The sequence below is a fragment of the Oncorhynchus clarkii genome, chromosome 18 (assembly GCF_045791955.1).
Source record: "Oncorhynchus clarkii lewisi isolate Uvic-CL-2024 chromosome 18, UVic_Ocla_1.0, whole genome shotgun sequence".
NCBI lineage: Eukaryota > Metazoa > Chordata > Actinopteri > Salmoniformes > Salmonidae > Oncorhynchus > Oncorhynchus clarkii.
In genome coordinates, this window is record NC_092164.1 from 39,359,096 (window position 1) to 39,375,262 (window position 16,167).

Here is a 16,167-nt window from a genome sequence, read left to right on the forward strand (position 1 = left end):
CCTGTGGGTTCAGTCCAACCCTAATTTAATTAGCTGCTCAACAAGACCATAACTAGTTGAATCAGATATGCTAAATTAGGGTTGGACTGAACCTACAGGACAGTAGATCTCCAGGAAGAGGGTTGGGCAGCCCTGTTTCTACCAGAACATGCATGCAATAGTACAGCAGTCACTATGATAACCCCACACCTGAATCTGTTGATTTTGTCTGTATAATTGTTTTTACTATTACAAAGCTACTTTGTTATATTACTTGAGTATGACATACTACTGCTAGATATGCTGTTACTAGTGTAACATATTTTTATAACCAACCGAGGCTTCACATTTATTCATCCGGTGAAATATCTGGCTTATTGTTGTATCTGTGACTGTACGTTAATGCCATGTTAAATCACATGCTCGAGCTGACTGACTTGTCCAATAAACATGCAGCTCCACTTTCTCTAACACCACCCATTGGAGTAACGGTAAACAAGGCGTTTTCATACACTCATCGACACATCTCATTGGCTCTGCGAGGAGACGGATACCAAGGAGCGTCGTTTGAATTTCGGTCACATTGGTTCAGAGAGAAGTTTAGTCTTTGGTGCATTGTTGACAAAAAGCTCTTCGCATAAGATTTGTATCGGCTGGTAAGTGTGGAATTTCGACACGTTCAAAAGTTGTTAGCTTTATGGTTTGCTTAGTTAGCGGTGGCATGCTAGTTCTTCATAGAGCTTTGCATCTACTAAATTAGCTAACTTACCTCCCTAAAATGAACGTTCCAGTTACCGGTTTTTAATTCTTGATTTACAATTATATGGGTTCAACCCGATGCGAACTAGAGAACTAGTTAATGTAAGTACCTTGGGGCGAGTTGGCTAACTATCTGCTTGTTACCTTTTGAGTGAATGCGGGTTTGCATTGTTTCCAGTTTGGCCCTGGTTGAGTTCAGAGGCATGTTCAGGACGCTGCAACGTTACAGAACGTTCAGATACTTAACGTTAAGTGATAATGCCCAAAGGTTATTTTGATGAATGCACTCATACTTCCACGATATATAGTCAAGTCGCGGATCGTTCCTACTATCGGTTTGGTTTTCAGAGACGCGAGCCAGTCGTTGAGTCTTTTTGTTCTGTATCTATATGGACGTGACCCAGTAGTTAGTTCAAAATGTTCCGTACCGGCTTCCAACGTTCGTATCCCTTGCATGCTAGCTAGCCTACAACTACGACTAATTTAGTCATGTCAAACATTGCAGCCAGAATAACAGCAAATTAGCTGCGTTTGTCTAATCTGTTTTCTAGCAGTAGGTCCATAAGAATGAGCTAATGATGCACGATTTCGCATCTCTTGTCAGGACACTATACTGAGGAGCAAGCCAACAACACAGCTACGACAATCATTTCAAACTGGAAATACAGCCTTTTAGTTTGAACTGTTTTCTGTATACATTTCTTTGTCTATATCCTAAATAGTTATAAAAGCTGACTGTCTCGTCCCAACATTTTCATTAGTGACAACTGAATATCGAATTTAAATATTGAACAGTTTTGCAAATGTCGGAGACACTGACAGCAAGGTTTATAAAACCTCTGCTGTTAAATCAAATGCTAGTCTAACAGAAATGGGAGATAATGTCTAGATGCTTTTTATAGTGGAGATCAAGTTTATAAATTGCCTGGCTGGGCTGATGAGATTGTGCAGTGAGATGGAACAGATTAAATATGCATTTAAATGTCAGCTTTAGCTGGTGGTAACTTGTGGAACAGACACTGGTTGGAATGAGGTTTTAACCAATCAGCATCCAGGATTAGTCCCATCCGTTGTATAATGTTTTATGTATAACAGATTGCATATCTTCAGAACGTTCAGGTGTAGTGAAGAACGTGGCACCTATCAGAACACCCCCCCTGAATGTGACCCCACAATGTCATGCCTGAGCCTAACATGAGACAGCCAGAGTTACCAGACCATGGTAGATACTAAGTGGGACCCTTGAGACAATCCTACCCTGAACCCAACCTAACCCCTCGCGTCACTGAGGGGTTTGATTAATCTGGCCCGGGGTACCCTGGGCTATGGCCCGTCACGTCACCGGCAAAAGCGGGGAGGGAGGAGCACCCTTATTGGGGCTGCAGGGTAGCCTAGTGGTTAGAGCATTGGACCAGTAACCAGAAGGATGCAAGTTTAAACCCCCGAGCTGACAAGGTACAAATCTGTCGTTCTACCCCTGAACAGGCAGTTAACCCACTGTTCCTAGGCCGTCATTACAAATAAGAATTTGTTCTTAACTGACCTGCCTAGTTAAAAAAAATATAAAAGTAATCTGCGCTGCTCGTTAATGTCAACAAGGTACCATGGTGCATCGTCCAGAAACGTATATCTATTTTCCATACATGTTTGAATTTAAAAATATATATATAATAATTGGGAATAATTGGGAAGGCAATGACTTTTGCATGTGAGTAAAGAATCCTACTACAATAATTCAGTGTTTGTCATGGCGCGCTGAAGTAGCCAAGGCAGAGAGCTCAGTAAATATGGTAAATGTTTTTACATGTTGTTTTACTGCATATTTCAAACCTTCTTTGTTTTTGATAACTTGTTTTGGCTTGGCTAGCTAATATAGTGTGATTTTAATGATGCATCAACAGCATCAGAATTTTGGCCAACTGCCCCGGTTCTTAGAGGGAAGTGGACAGCGGTGTGAGGAGATGCAGAGGCTCGCCTCGTAGGGGGCTTTTCCAGACTACTGCTGGGGAGTAGTGGTTATTCTGCCGCTTTTACAGTCGCTGAAGCATCACCCAGGTGGGTGCTACATTTCAGTAACGGACTATCCAGCTTGCCTACGGAGAAGGAGCTGTGAACATCAAAGACAACAATGTGCCCGCTGAAGAGCTCCGTGGCCTGTTTGTCAGATGTTTCTACCTACCTCCCTGGCTGCTCCATCCGCTCAAGATACTACTTTTCCGAACTGCTTATCATCTAATGCTGTTGAAGACCATCACCCAAGAACTGACACATGTTGTTTTTTAAGTGACTTTGAGATTCTACTGTTTTTTTGTTTGTTTTATTTAACCTTTATTTAACTAGGCAAGTCAGTTAAGAACAAATTCTTATTTACAATGATGGCCTAGGAAGTGGGTTAACTGCGTTGTTCAGGGGCAAAACGACAGATTTTTGCCTTGTGAGCTCGGGGATTCAATCTAGCAACCTTTCAGTTACTGGCCCAACGCTCTAACCACGAGGCTACCTGCCGCCCCCTTTGTACTGAAAAGCGCTATATAAAATGTATTATTACACATGCATAATTATGTCACTTTGGTTTTGAACCGAATTCGCTGTCGGACAGAGGGGCACCTGGCTCATCCGGTGTAAAACACGCCTACCAGCCAGCCCCGCTCGAGCTTAATTGAACCCCTCCACTCATTCATTCCATGGAGGGCTGAGTGTCTGTGGGTTTTCACTCAACCCTTGTACTTGATTAATCAATTAAGTTCATTAATTAGTTAGGAACTACCCTCACCTGGTTGTCTAGGTTTAAATTGGACACCATTTTGAAAGGGAATAACAAAAACGAGTAGATACTCAGGACCTCTGTGGAATGAGTTTGACACCTATGTCAGCAGAGGAGTTTTTTTATTTTTTCAGTATGCATTTTGAGTCCAACCCTTTCTATTCTTCTTCTTTTCTTTTCCAATATACACCATATGGCTAACAGGGCTGTGTGTGTGTGTGTGTGTTATGCAAGATTAATGACGAAGACCATTTAAACCTATATGGTCAATACTGGAGCCAGTCACAACGCATTTACTTTTCTCTATCTCCTCTTCACTATCAGGCAACAGTCTGGCTTCATTGACGCTGTTTTGTGAACTAGTATTGGAGGATGCCTCGTCACGATCCTGACAGTTCTTCTGCAAGCCGGCGCAAGGGTGCGGTACCCAAGCGTCGGCCTCCAGCCTCCACCGCGACTGCTTCAACATCAAAGGCAAAGGCACCACGGCTGAGTGGACCATCGGGTGAGGAGAATAGGGGGAATGTGGGTTGGACTCATGGCTTCTCAATGCTTAAACTGAAGCAAACTGTTTTTGTTTAGCTATGTACAGTGCATTTGGAAAGTATTCAGACCATGACTTTTCTACATTTTGTTACGTTACAGCCTTATTCTAAATGTTTATTTTTTATTTTTTATCCATGATCAATCAACACACAATACCCCATAATGACAAAGCAAAAACAGCTTTTTAGAAATGTTATCAAATGTATTAAATAAAAATAACTGAAATAATACATTTACACAAGTATTCCCCCCCTCAGTACTTTGTTGAATCACCTTTGGCAGTGATTACAGCCTTTGGTCTTCTTGGGTATGACGCTACAAGCTTGGCACACCAGTATTTGGGGAGTTTCTCCCATTCTTCTCTGCAGATCCTTCTCAAGCTCTTTCAGGTTGGATGGGGAGCGTCGCTGCGCAGCTATGTTCAGGTCTCTCCAGAGATGTTCAAGTCCGGGCTCTGGCTGACCCACTCAAGGACATTCAGAGCCTTGTCCCGAAGCCACTCCTGCGTTGTCCCGTTGGAAGTTGAACCTTCGCCCCCAGTCTGAGGTCCTGAGCGCTCTGGAGCAGGTTTTCATCAAGGATCTTTCTGTACTGTGCTCAGTTCATCTTTCCCTCGATACAGACTAGCTTCCCAGTCCCTGCCGCTGAAAAACATCCCCACCTCATAATGCTGCCACCACCATGCTTCACCCTAGGGATGGTGCTGGGTTTCTTCCAGACGTGATGCTTGGCATTCAGGTCAAAGAGTTAAATCTTGGTTTCAGCAGTCCAAAGAATCTTGTTTCTCATGGTCTGAGAGTTCTTTAGGTGCCTTTAGGCAAACTCCAAGTGTGCTGTCATGTGCCTTTTACTGAGGAGTGGCTTCCATCTGGCCACTCTACCATAAAGGCGTGATTGGTGGAGTGCTGCAGACATTGTTGTCCTTCTGGAAGGTTCCCCCATCTCCACAGAGGAACTCTGGAGCTCGTGTCATAGTGACCATCGGGTTCTTGGTCACTTCCCTGACCAAGGCCCTTCTCCCCCGATTGCTCAGTTTGGCCGGACAGCCAGCGTTAGGAAGAGTCTTGGTGGTTCCAAACTTCTTCCATTTAAGAATGTTGCTTCAATTGCTGCAGGCATGTTTTGGTACCCTTCCTCAGATCCGTGCCTCGACACAATCCTGTCTCGGAGCTCTACACACAATTCCTTCGAGCTCATGGCTTGGTTTTTGCTCTGACATGCACCGTCAACCGTGGGGCCTTTATATAGACAGGTGTGTACCTTTCCAAATCATGTCCAATCAATTGAATATATCACAATTTACCACAGGTGGATTCCAATCAAGTTGTAGAAACATCTCAAGGATGATCAAAGGAAACAGGATGCACTTGAGCTCAATTTCGTGTCTCATAGCATAAGGGTCTGAATACTTATGCAAATAAGGTATTTTTGCTTTTTATTTTTAGTAGATTTGCAGGTATTAAAAAAACAAGTTTTGCTTTGACAGTATGGTTATTGTGTGTAGATTGAGAATAAAAAAAAGCTGTAACCTAACTAAATGTGGGAAAAGGGACGGGGTCTGAATACTTTATGAATGCACTGTATGTGACCACTAGTTGAAAGTGTTGCAATGAAGAAATATTATAAGGTTCTGTTCTCATTGTTTAAAGATGATCTGGGTCCCTCTAGCCTCTGCTGTTCCAGATCCCCCCCCGCGAAAAAATAGAAGGTTTCGCCCTGGCACCCGAGCTCTGATGGAAATTCGCAAGTACCAGAAGAGCACTGACTTGCTTTTGCGCAAGGCACCGTTTGCACGTCTGGTACGATACCCCTGGTTCTGTCCTTTCTTGTCTGGTAGAGGTTGGTTAGCACATGGATCCTGCAAACCGATTTTACAACCACCATTTTGTCTATAGTCACCTTACATTCTTAGATGCATGCTGCCACTGTCTGACAATACATTACTTGTTGATAATACATAGTTAGCCCTGTGAATTTTACCCTTTTTTGGGTTGCAAAATCAACAATTCCCTCATATTATCCGAGAGCTTGCATATTTGACCAATCACCATACTATTACCGCATACAACAGTCAAATCATCGCAATATTATCTCACACAACTGACCAATCACTGCACTACAATAAGGGGGTTTGCAATTTCGACCAGTTAAGCCACATGTCACCAAACATTCCCTTGTCAGTGCATTTTCTTGACAAGTTGGACAAAATCATTGCAAAATGACAGAATTGCCACAGCAGCAAATTGCAAGGTTGTTTACTCAGGTTGTCTACGCAGGTTCGGGAGGTGTGCCATACTTATACCAGGGACTTCATGAGATGGCAGGTGAACGCTCTTCTGGCCTTGCAGGAGGTATGTTGCTTCCCACTCCTGTGCTTATTTGAATAACTGTTATATCAATACTCAACCAGGGGTCTCCATCATTTTCTAGCATGTGAGCTACTTTATTCAAATGAAACAAGCTACACATTTTTCTCCAGCTTTCGAACAAGCACATTATTCTCTCCCCTGCCACTCTTCCCCAGCTCCTGAGTGTACAAGAGAAAATAGTGTGCAGTGTTTTCTGTCAATATACCGCAAAAAATCTGTTAAATAAAACTCAAGTGCGGGCACTATAAAATCAGATGAATTTTCTGTTTTAATTTGACTGTTTTAAGATGTATTTTTTAAATTATGTTCTGAGTCAATGTTTACATCACATCAGGAGCCAAAGTTTTGTTGTTGGTATCTGGATTTGTGTGTAATTCCCCTTTAATTGCACATCTGGCCCTTTTTAAATGCAAATCTAGTGATGTTTCTGTACTGCTGCTGCCTATTTCATGGCAAAGTTTGTAAATAACAAATAAATTATATAATTTCTCATCATATACTTCTGCCAGGTAAGCCTACTTTGCAGTTAACATTCACTTGAGAAGGTTTTGGGGAAAGTATTTCTGTCAACCTGCAAGACGGTTATCACATCAACTGGCAGTGGCTACACATGGACTGATAGACAAGGGGCAATATTGCTGGAAATGAATTGGCATATATTGTGTTAAGTTTGGCTTTTGAAGCAAATAGTGGCTAACCAGGGGTGGGATAATGTCAATGTTGCATTGGTTAAATAATATCTGGGAGTTTGCGGTGTCTGATACTTGTGAGATTTGTTTTTGACAGTTTATGGTAGAACACGTGAAAATTGCAGCTACAGGTAGCTCGCAATCGACATGTTGGAGACCCCTGCTCTAAACCCTTCTTACAGTTTAAAATGATTATAACAACATCATAGTACACATTATTATTTATTTTTTACAAAATCCCCTCTGCTTTTTTTGTATCCCTATTAATGGTGTTGTCAATATATTTGCTGGTCATTGTTTGACACCATTATTTATCTTCCAGGCTGCAGAGGCTTTCCTTGTTTTACTGTTTTCCGACGCCTACCTGTGTACAATCCACGCCAAGCGTGTAACGCTGTTCCCCCGTGACATTCAGCTTGCCCGGCGAATTCGAGGAGTGGATGACCTCTGAGAATGCTCAGATGAGCAGTTTGGCTTGGGATGAGGTCTGTTGTAGCCTCTCTTCTTCTTGTCACTCAAGCCCAGCCAAGGTGACCATGGACCATGGGGTGTTGAGGACCTAACAATGCTATGTTTTGATGCAAAGCATTAGTGGACCTAATTTGCCCCAAACACACATGCATTATGTTCATGCCAGTTATAACCTCAGTATATTCTATAACAACATGCTAACTCAGGCAAAGACTATTGACCAATGTTTTGCATTTAGAAACATGTATTTTTTTGTACATTGTGAAAGGAAAACACTGTTGGGTATACTGCTTTAGTTCATCTGTGTTTTGGACCTCATGGTACCTAAGCCAAGTTAGTATACTGGTAAAATCTGTAAAATATTAGATTTTCTGTAAATAATATAGATCAATTGTTTTCATGTTTGATTTAAATAAATGTTTTTATTCGGTACAAAAACAATTTGAAATGGCTCACATTTGTATACCCCTGTTTCATATGTGCAGGGATAAAATCATAGAATTACATGTAGTGGATTATATGATGTCTATGGACAACCTGCTAATGACACATTTCTGTAATGAAGGTTGGTGACCCATACAGCTATTGTAGCACTACAGATCCATTCCTTATAACCTGGACATTAGTTTCTTTCATCAACCTGTTATTTATCATGCCCAATTTTAACATGTCTCTGTGGTGTTTGTGTGCATGTGGTTTCATCCACCGCCTTTTTTCTCATTGTATTTTCATCTGATGGTGTGGTGTTGCCAGATGCCCCTTTTGGCTCTCCCTTTTTTAATTGGTCTCTTGGGACAGCTTTCTGCTGCCTCCTGGCCCCTGATCTACCTGCTTTCCCAGCAGGCAGCCAATCAGATTATCTCACACCTGCCTGGAACAGCTTCAGGTCCTGTTTACATGTGTGCTAGGGCATCACTTGTGACCGCGAAACACACCGGGCAACATTTAGAGTTAGATGTTTAAACGGCACAGCAGTTGAACGACTACAGACAAGTGGGAACACTTTCTGCGTAGGATCCCTTTTAATGGCGAGGATTTTTTGAGTCAAAGAGAAGGTGTTCATGTATTCACATGGACAGAGAATAGTACTGTTTATTCAAGTGCCATAATGTACATTAATGCATTTTAAAGGGGATATTATTCATGGGTCCAAAATAGGTGCATTCTTTCGGGCCATCGACACGTCAGGTAAGACAATTTTATGCTCTTGAGTCTAGTCAAGCCAATTCATTGACTAGCAATGTTAAGAGCAATATATTCTTATTCCATGTTGTTTACTTGCATGTATTGTACATGTTTGTTAAAGGTGCATTTTAGGATTGGAGATGGAAGTATCCACTGCAAGGATAGTGTTAGAAATCGACTTAATAAAGTTGTGAAGTGAATAAACAAGAACTCTTTAAATGTCTTATTGTTATTTGATGTGATCCACATCCCTCTTTTTCCCCTCTGTCATTAGAGCAGCACCCTGGAGGGCTTATTGTATGGCGGCTTCCATGGTGACAAGGGGGAGGGGTCTGTGAACCAAGGGAGCAGCCAGTCAGGAGAGGAGAATTCCACAGCCAGTGTAAGCCCCAGCTAGCTGGAACCAATTATGTTTGTCTGTAGCCTGGTCCCAGACGTTTCTGACAGCCAATAGTCAAAGGAGTTGGCTAAAACCCATACACTCCTGTAGAAGGGGACTATATAATAGCATATGCCCCAGGTTTGTGAGCGATCAAATATGTTTTATTAACATTCCTAAACAGACATTGTATCTGAATTTTTTTGTAAATAAACAAATTCGGGAATTGGATTGATTCTTGACCAAATATGTTTACATTTTGATAGTCCTTTCAGACCAGCACCATCGACCAACTGGAGCTCTGCTCACTGCCCCTCTCAGTAACCTGCCCCCCAAAGCACCACCAACCAATCAACAGGCTTTAAGGACTCCATCTTCCGGGACTACAATTCCCAGGGTGCCCAAGGCTCTCCCCTTTGATGACATATGAGTTTGGAGAGTCTGGATTAGGTAGAGAAGGGAATTATGTCAGGGTACATCAACCATATTAATGTTAGGCATGTTGATGGTAAAACTCTGTGACCTGTAAACTGATGGACTTTTTAGTTACACTGAACAAAAAATATAAACGCAACATGTATCTGTTATAAAGCCCCTTTGTGGGGGAAAAACTCATTCTGATTGGCTGGGCCTGGCCAGTGGGGAAATCCATAGATTAGGGCCCAATTTATTTAAATTGACTGATTTCCTGAACTGTAACTCTGTAAAATTGCTTAAATTGTTGCATATTGAGTTTATTTTTGTTAAATATATAATAATGCTATGGTAAATGTAAGCATTTTATGATTATTCCTCGTGACTCCTTGTTTTGTTCCACAGTTTGCCATGGTTGTTATGATATCAGTATGTGCACGTAGTTTAGAATTTCAAGTTTTAATGTCATGTGCACAAGTACAGTGAAATGCCTTTCTTGCAAGCTCTAAACCCAACAAAGCAGTAATCAATAACAAGATGTATGGGTGTTTGTGATTATATTGTACACAGTAAGTGCCAGGAAATGTGTGTGTGCAAGATTAAATAACCCAACCCCACCCCAAATATGACAGTCTTTGTACTTTAATAAATGGTCTATATTAAGTAATGGATGTATACAGTTGAAGTCGGAAGTTTACATACACTTAGATTGGAGTCATTAAAACTAGTTTTTGAACCACTCCACACATTTCTTGATAACAAAGTATAGTTTTGGCAAGTCGGTTAGGACATCTACTTTGTGCATGACAAGTCATTTTTCCCAAAATTGTTTAGACAGATTATTTCACTGATAATTCACTGGATCACAATTCCAGTGGGTCAGAAGTTTACATACACTAAGTTGACTGTGCCTTTAAACAGCTTGAAAAATTCCAGAAAATTAGGTAATGGCTTTAGAAGCTTCTGAAAGGCTAATTGACATAATTTGAGTCAATTGGAGGTGTACCTGTGGATGTATTTCAAGGCCTACCTTCAAACTCAGCGCCTCTGCTTGACATCATGGGAAAATCAAATGAAATCTACCAAGACCTCGGGAAAAAAATTGTAGCCCCCCACAAGTCTGGTTCATCTGTGGGACCAATTTCCAAACGCCTGAAGGTACCACGGTCATCTGTACAAACAATAGTACGCAAGTATAAACACCATGGTACCATGTAGCCGTCATACCGCTCAGGAAGGAGAAGCGTTCTGTCTCCTAGAGATGAACGTACTGATGCAAAAAGTGCAAATCAATCCCAGAACAACAGCAAAGGACCTTGTGAAGATTCTGGAGGAAACGGGTACAAAAGTATCTATATCCACAGTAAAACGAGTCCTATATCGACATAACCTGAAAGCGCTCAGCAAGGAAGAAGCCACTGCTCCAAAACCTCCATAAAAAAGCCAGACCTCGGTTTGCAACTGCACATGGGGACAAAGATCGTACTTTTTGGAGAAATGTCCTCTGGTCTGATGGAACAAAAATAATACTGTTTGGCCATAATGACTATCGTTATGTTCGGAGGAAAAGGGGGAAGCTTGCAAGCCGAAGAACACCATCCCAACCGTGAAGCACGAGGGTGGCAGCATCATGATGTGGAGGTTCTTTGCTGCAGGAGGGACTGGTGCACTTCACAAAATAGATGGCATCACGAGGAAGGGAAATTATGTGGATATATTGAAGAAACATCTCCAGACATCAAAGTTAAAGCTTCGTCACAAATGGGTCTTCCATGGCTTTTTCCTGGCTGCTATTTCCTCCACCATCACTTCAAGCTCTTGTTTACTGGAGTTTTTATTGAGCTTTCCTTGTTTATCCATTTTTGTGGGTTGATGTAGAGTAGCTAATGTTAGTCTGATGGCTATAATGTGTGAAAATAAAGTTTTTTGTTTGTGTGTAAAGGGTTAGCGAGCCAACTAAACATTTTTATTCTCAAGACATAAAGCAAAAAAATCAATTTAATAAAATTGAAATATCAACACTTTATTATAGTGGGCCAAATCTTATCATCCCTGTCACATAGGCTAATTTATTGGTTTCAAGCATGTCACTAAATGTCAATGCCACATAAGAAGATATTTACGAAGTTCCTAAGAAAACAACGAATTCCTAAATACATTTTGATTAATTCCATTTATGAACTATCTTATGAACTTCTTTTTTTTCTTAAGCAGCTTCTTACGGTTTTCGTAAGTAATGTTTAGTGAATCCGGCCCCAGGTTTAGTTCAGATCATACTGCAATCCTCTTAGACATGCTCTGGGAACTTTGGCAATTTTTATTTTTTTTAAACCTCCTCCTTTGGGCTGGATGTTTCAATGTGTAGTTCATGCGTGATCGTCGAGCAGAATTTGTATTTATTTTTTATTTTACCAGGTAAGTTGACTGAGAACACGTTCTCATTTACAGCAACGACCTGGGGAACAGTTAAAGGGGATGAATGAATGAGCCAATTAAGGTGGGGATGATTAGGTGACTGTGGATGGTGTGAGGTCCAGATTGGGAATTTAGCCAGGACACTGAGGTTAACACCCCTACTCTTACAATAAGTGCCATGGGATCACCCGTTTAACCCCCCATCCTAAAGAGAGCACCCTACAGGGCAATGTCCCCAATCACTGCCCTGGGGCATTTTCTTTTGAGTAGAGGGTGCCTCCTACTGGCCCTCCAACACCACTTCCAGCAGCATCTGGTCTCCCATCAAGGGACCAACCCTGCTTAGCTTCAAAAGCAAGCCAGCAGTGGGATGGAGAGTGGTACGCTGTTTCACCTCAAACTGGCCACAAAATTCCTTGTTTGAAAGCGACTGTTTTCCTGGAAGCTGCGGAGCAACATTTTCCCCCACATGGGCCAGCCCCTAGCAATTTGAGTTTCAGCCAATGAGCTTCATCCCCTTGCCATTTGAGTAACAGCAAGTGAGATGCACACACAGCAGAACGAGAGAGGGAGAGCATATCTGCACACACAGGACATGGGAAGCAATTTTCAGGGCCCACTTTTGTCTTGTAATTACTACTTTCAGAACTACTGGCTAAAAGTATACAAAAGTACCGGAGAAATGTTTTTAAAGGAGAATTTACTAAGCACACAGGACTGTTCTCTATGAGGATAACCGCTATGTTAAGTAATTAATAACATTTATAGTGTCGGTGTGACCTCAATAAACCACTTACGCGTGCATAATACCAATTACCCACTGCCCAAAATAGGATATTTTGTAGACACCCAACAACACCAGACAATGACATAAACTTGGGTACCAATATACAGATAAGAAAACAAACAAAAACATCCAACTACCCATATAAAAATGAGGATTTTTACATGACAAACAGGAAGCAAAAGATAAGTTATCTTTCGTGTTGGAATGTCACACATAGTCTGTTTTGTATGATCATTATAGAAGTCTGGTTGAATGACGTTTTTACTTGAATAGTTCAATTGGGAAAAGTGACTGATCCAGAGTATTTATGAACTATGTCTGTAATGATTGGGATTATGTCAGGAACCGGACAATGGAATTCTTTCAGGTGTGTCTGTGTCCTCCCCGTGAGATGACCTTAATGACTGAGACCTTAACGCGGTTTCTCCAATCCTAATGATTCACTTCACAATAATTGGGCACTTTAGAGTCCATCAGTTAAGTAAGACTTGTTTCCAAGCCAGAAGAATGTAGATGTCAAAGTTGCATTACACTTGTGCGTCAAGGGCCCGATTAACCAATCAGGGACAGAGGACACGATGCTGTCAGCTGATAACTCTTTTCATTTATGGGGTATTTAAAGGGTCAGGGGAATGTCAAGGCAGAAACATTGAAAACTCTACAAGGTAAGCCAATGGATATATCAATGCTTATGTGGTTGGTATTAGATGTGGACGTTGATATTCAGTTTATTTCTGTGTACTAATATGTACAGCAGGTACATATGATTCAGTGCTTACATAGTAAACAGTTCTAACTAAATATCTGTAGAAATCTGTGCTTCTGTCCTATGTTATCTAACCCACTTAGTGCTATTTCAGGGTAAAATTAAATGTTCATGTTAGAAGGAGGAATGCTGTGTTATGAAGTTGAGGTTTCTGGCCCCACACAGTTAATTTTGTATTATTCTTTAATAGGGCCCTAAAAATCAGGGCTTGCAAATATCTGGATAGGTTTGCAATTTATGATGCATTGACTCTTTTTATATTTTGTGATTTATTTCTTAACTACTTTATCTTTCCAACAACCTATAGATGAGATTATCTTCGTTCCTTCTCTGTGCCTCTCAACCGATGCTCACTCTTTTCTCACTGGCTCTGCTGGTTCCCATCCCGGGGGCACACGGGCACCCCTACTTCCCCCTTGCCATCCTGCCCACATTGGAGAACCCTGAGTGGGAGGCTGACTTACTCCAGCTCCAGGCCTCCCTCGATGTCCCAGGGGCTGTAGCTGCAGCGGGTCTCCGCTCTTGGGGGCAGCTGCTGGAGCTGGGACCAGAGGACCCACGCCTGGGCCTGCTCAGCGAGCTGGTGGAAGAGAACGGCTGGGGACAGAAGGGCTTGATGAGGGGCCAGAGGGGGGATCTGGAGAGGAGGCCGCTGGGTCCCTTCCCCGGTCACCCTATGGACACTCTGCACTACCAAGAGGGGGGAGAAGAGGGAGGAGAGGGGGGAGGAAAGAGGAACGAAGCTCTCACATCCATCGCCGGTGGGCTTCAGGCTTTCAACAGAGAGAAGGGAGGCTTCGGGTTCCGCTTCGGAAGGAAGTAAAAAAGGAGGGAGGGGTCGGGAAAAAGAGGAGGCGCTCGGACTTCTGGAGTGTGGGGAACTTGGAAAAGGGTAAGGTAGAGGGCTGGAGGATGAAGATGATGAAGGGAGGGATGAGTTGACAGTAGAGATGTACTGATTGACACTTATGTCAGAGCAATCAATCAATACATTATGATGAGATATGTATCATCAGAGAAAGAGACTGACAAACTGATAAACAGAAAGTTTACCAAGTGGTCAGAAAATGTCTGTCAATGTATCATAATTGTTACATAATAAAATGATTGAGGGTATGTGAATGTTTGTTATTGTTGTCCATGATTTAAGTTATCCATTCCTACCAATTCCAACCTAAGGTGAAAAATCATGGTATTTTGATAGCCTTTATATTTTTTTACATTTAAATGTCAAATTGAAATACAATAACAAATGGGCATATTACATCATTACAAGTATAGTTTCTCTTAAATTAAGAAACATAAAATAACATTAAAGCAAATAAACAAATAAAAATTACTACACATGAAATGTCAGTGACAACAGTTTCAAAAGTTTAAGTACGTCAAATAAACATGTGAGTTGGTAGAATACATTTATTTATTTTTTGTCCTTTACTTATTCTATGGATTTGATTAAATATTTGATTTCAAGTAAAAATATGTTATTATATTTTCAAAGTCTATTTTTCTTCAGTATGACGCAACAGCATACATCCGCGGAAACCTCCTACGCTCTATTTTACCTGACAACAGCTAGGTTAATTTCAGCCCTAGAAAATCATTGGCTAGTAGTGATGGGCATTCTGGCTCTTTTCAGTGAGTCGGCTCGTTCGGCTCAGCTCACCAAACGGCTCTTTAAAAAATATATGTTTTGTATTTTTTCAAGTCAAACAGTTTGCGATAGTTTGACTATGATTGGTGTTAAAACAATTCTAATTAAACTATTAAATGAAATCTTACTCTACCTTCACCAAAATGCATTTAAAAATGCATTGGTTTGTTATTAAAAATAATGTTATTTAACATTTGCATTTAAAGTATAACTTGTTAATGTATATACATCTAACCATTCTAAACTAATACAATCTGAACAGAATAATAGAATATTGCACCATATCAAAGAAAAATAAATAATGTGTAAAACTGCAGCATCCCACTTAAAACATTAAACTGGTCCCTCTTTTCTCTCTCTTCTTTATTGCCATGTAATAACCAGCATCACACAGCAATGCTGACCAGATTTAGCTTTTATGAGAGATTTGTATTCAGAAATGCAAGCGGCCTCACTTTCCATAGGCTGATGCTGTTTCTTCTGTCAGTAATTATTTGTCCCGTGTTTGAGAAGAACCTCTCAGAGGGAACGGATGTGGCCACTATGCAGAGTCTCCCTGTCATGACTTTAGTAAGCCGTGGGTAGACAGAGGCCTTGTTCTTCCACCAGCTCAGATGATCTTCAGATCTTTGGAGGAGGGGCTCCTCTAAATAGGATCGGACCTCGATTATGGCATCTGCTGAGATTCCTTCGTGCTGCATCCCCAGTTGCTCTCGCAAAACAGCATCCAAACAGTAGACGTCTGTGGCACTACTGCTGGTGCTTCTACTCCATCTGATCCCTCTTCTTCCTGTTGCCCTGGTGCCTGAGCCAGCTGACTGCTGGGGCTGTCCCTCCCTGCTGCTGAGGTTATTATTTGAAGAGCCTCTTCAATCACTCTGGCATCACTGAAGGCTAACTTCTTAAACCTGGGGTCATGTGCAGCGGTTTCTGATAGCACGTGATTATATTCCATTCTGTGGAACTTTCTGTCCATTGATGAACATAGAG

The 16,167-nt window shown here is 41.5% G+C and overlaps 2 protein-coding genes across 3 annotated transcripts; both read left to right on the forward strand.

The window, feature by feature from the left end:
• The first annotated feature begins 551 nt into the window (after positions 1-551).
• Positions 552-7,994, forward strand: LOC139372629 (histone H3-like centromeric protein A). Of its 2 annotated transcripts, none has more exons than XM_071112403.1 (5): positions 552-635; positions 3,827-4,007; positions 5,717-5,847; positions 6,325-6,399; positions 7,429-7,994. In XM_071112403.1, exons 2-5 carry the CDS (start codon positions 3,875-3,877, stop codon positions 7,555-7,557), a joined length of 468 nt encoding a protein of 155 aa, XP_070968504.1. In that variant the 5' UTR covers positions 552-635; positions 3,827-3,874; the 3' UTR covers positions 7,558-7,994. The 2 variants fall into 2 exon arrangements, with proteins under 2 accessions (XP_070968504.1, XP_070968505.1); XM_071112404.1 differs by having other exon boundaries at positions 5,732-5,847.
• Positions 7,995-13,843: 5,849 nt separating this feature from the next.
• LOC139372630 (pyroglutamylated RFamide peptide) lies at positions 13,844-14,346 on the forward strand. The gene has a single exon (XM_071112405.1). It carries the CDS (start codon positions 13,870-13,872, stop codon positions 14,344-14,346), a length of 477 nt encoding a protein of 158 aa, XP_070968506.1. The 5' UTR covers positions 13,844-13,869.
• Positions 14,347-16,167: the final 1,821 nt, after the last annotated feature.

Bases quoted from the DNA above. Each gene is read 5' to 3' on its own strand.
- LOC139372629 (XM_071112403.1), top strand. From the start codon at position 3,875: ATGCCTCGTCACGATCCTGACAGTTCTTCTGCAAGCCGGCGCAAGGGT. The intron at 5,848-6,324 runs GTACGATACCCC...TTGTCTACGCAG, and splicing joins AGGCACCGTTTGCACGTCTG to GTTCGGGAGGTGTGCCATAC. The intron at 6,400-7,428 runs GTATGTTGCTTC...TTTATCTTCCAG, and splicing joins CTCTTCTGGCCTTGCAGGAG to GCTGCAGAGGCTTTCCTTGT.
- LOC139372630 (XM_071112405.1), top strand. From the start codon at position 13,870: ATGCTCACTCTTTTCTCACTGGCTCTGCTGGTTCCCATCCCGGGGGCA.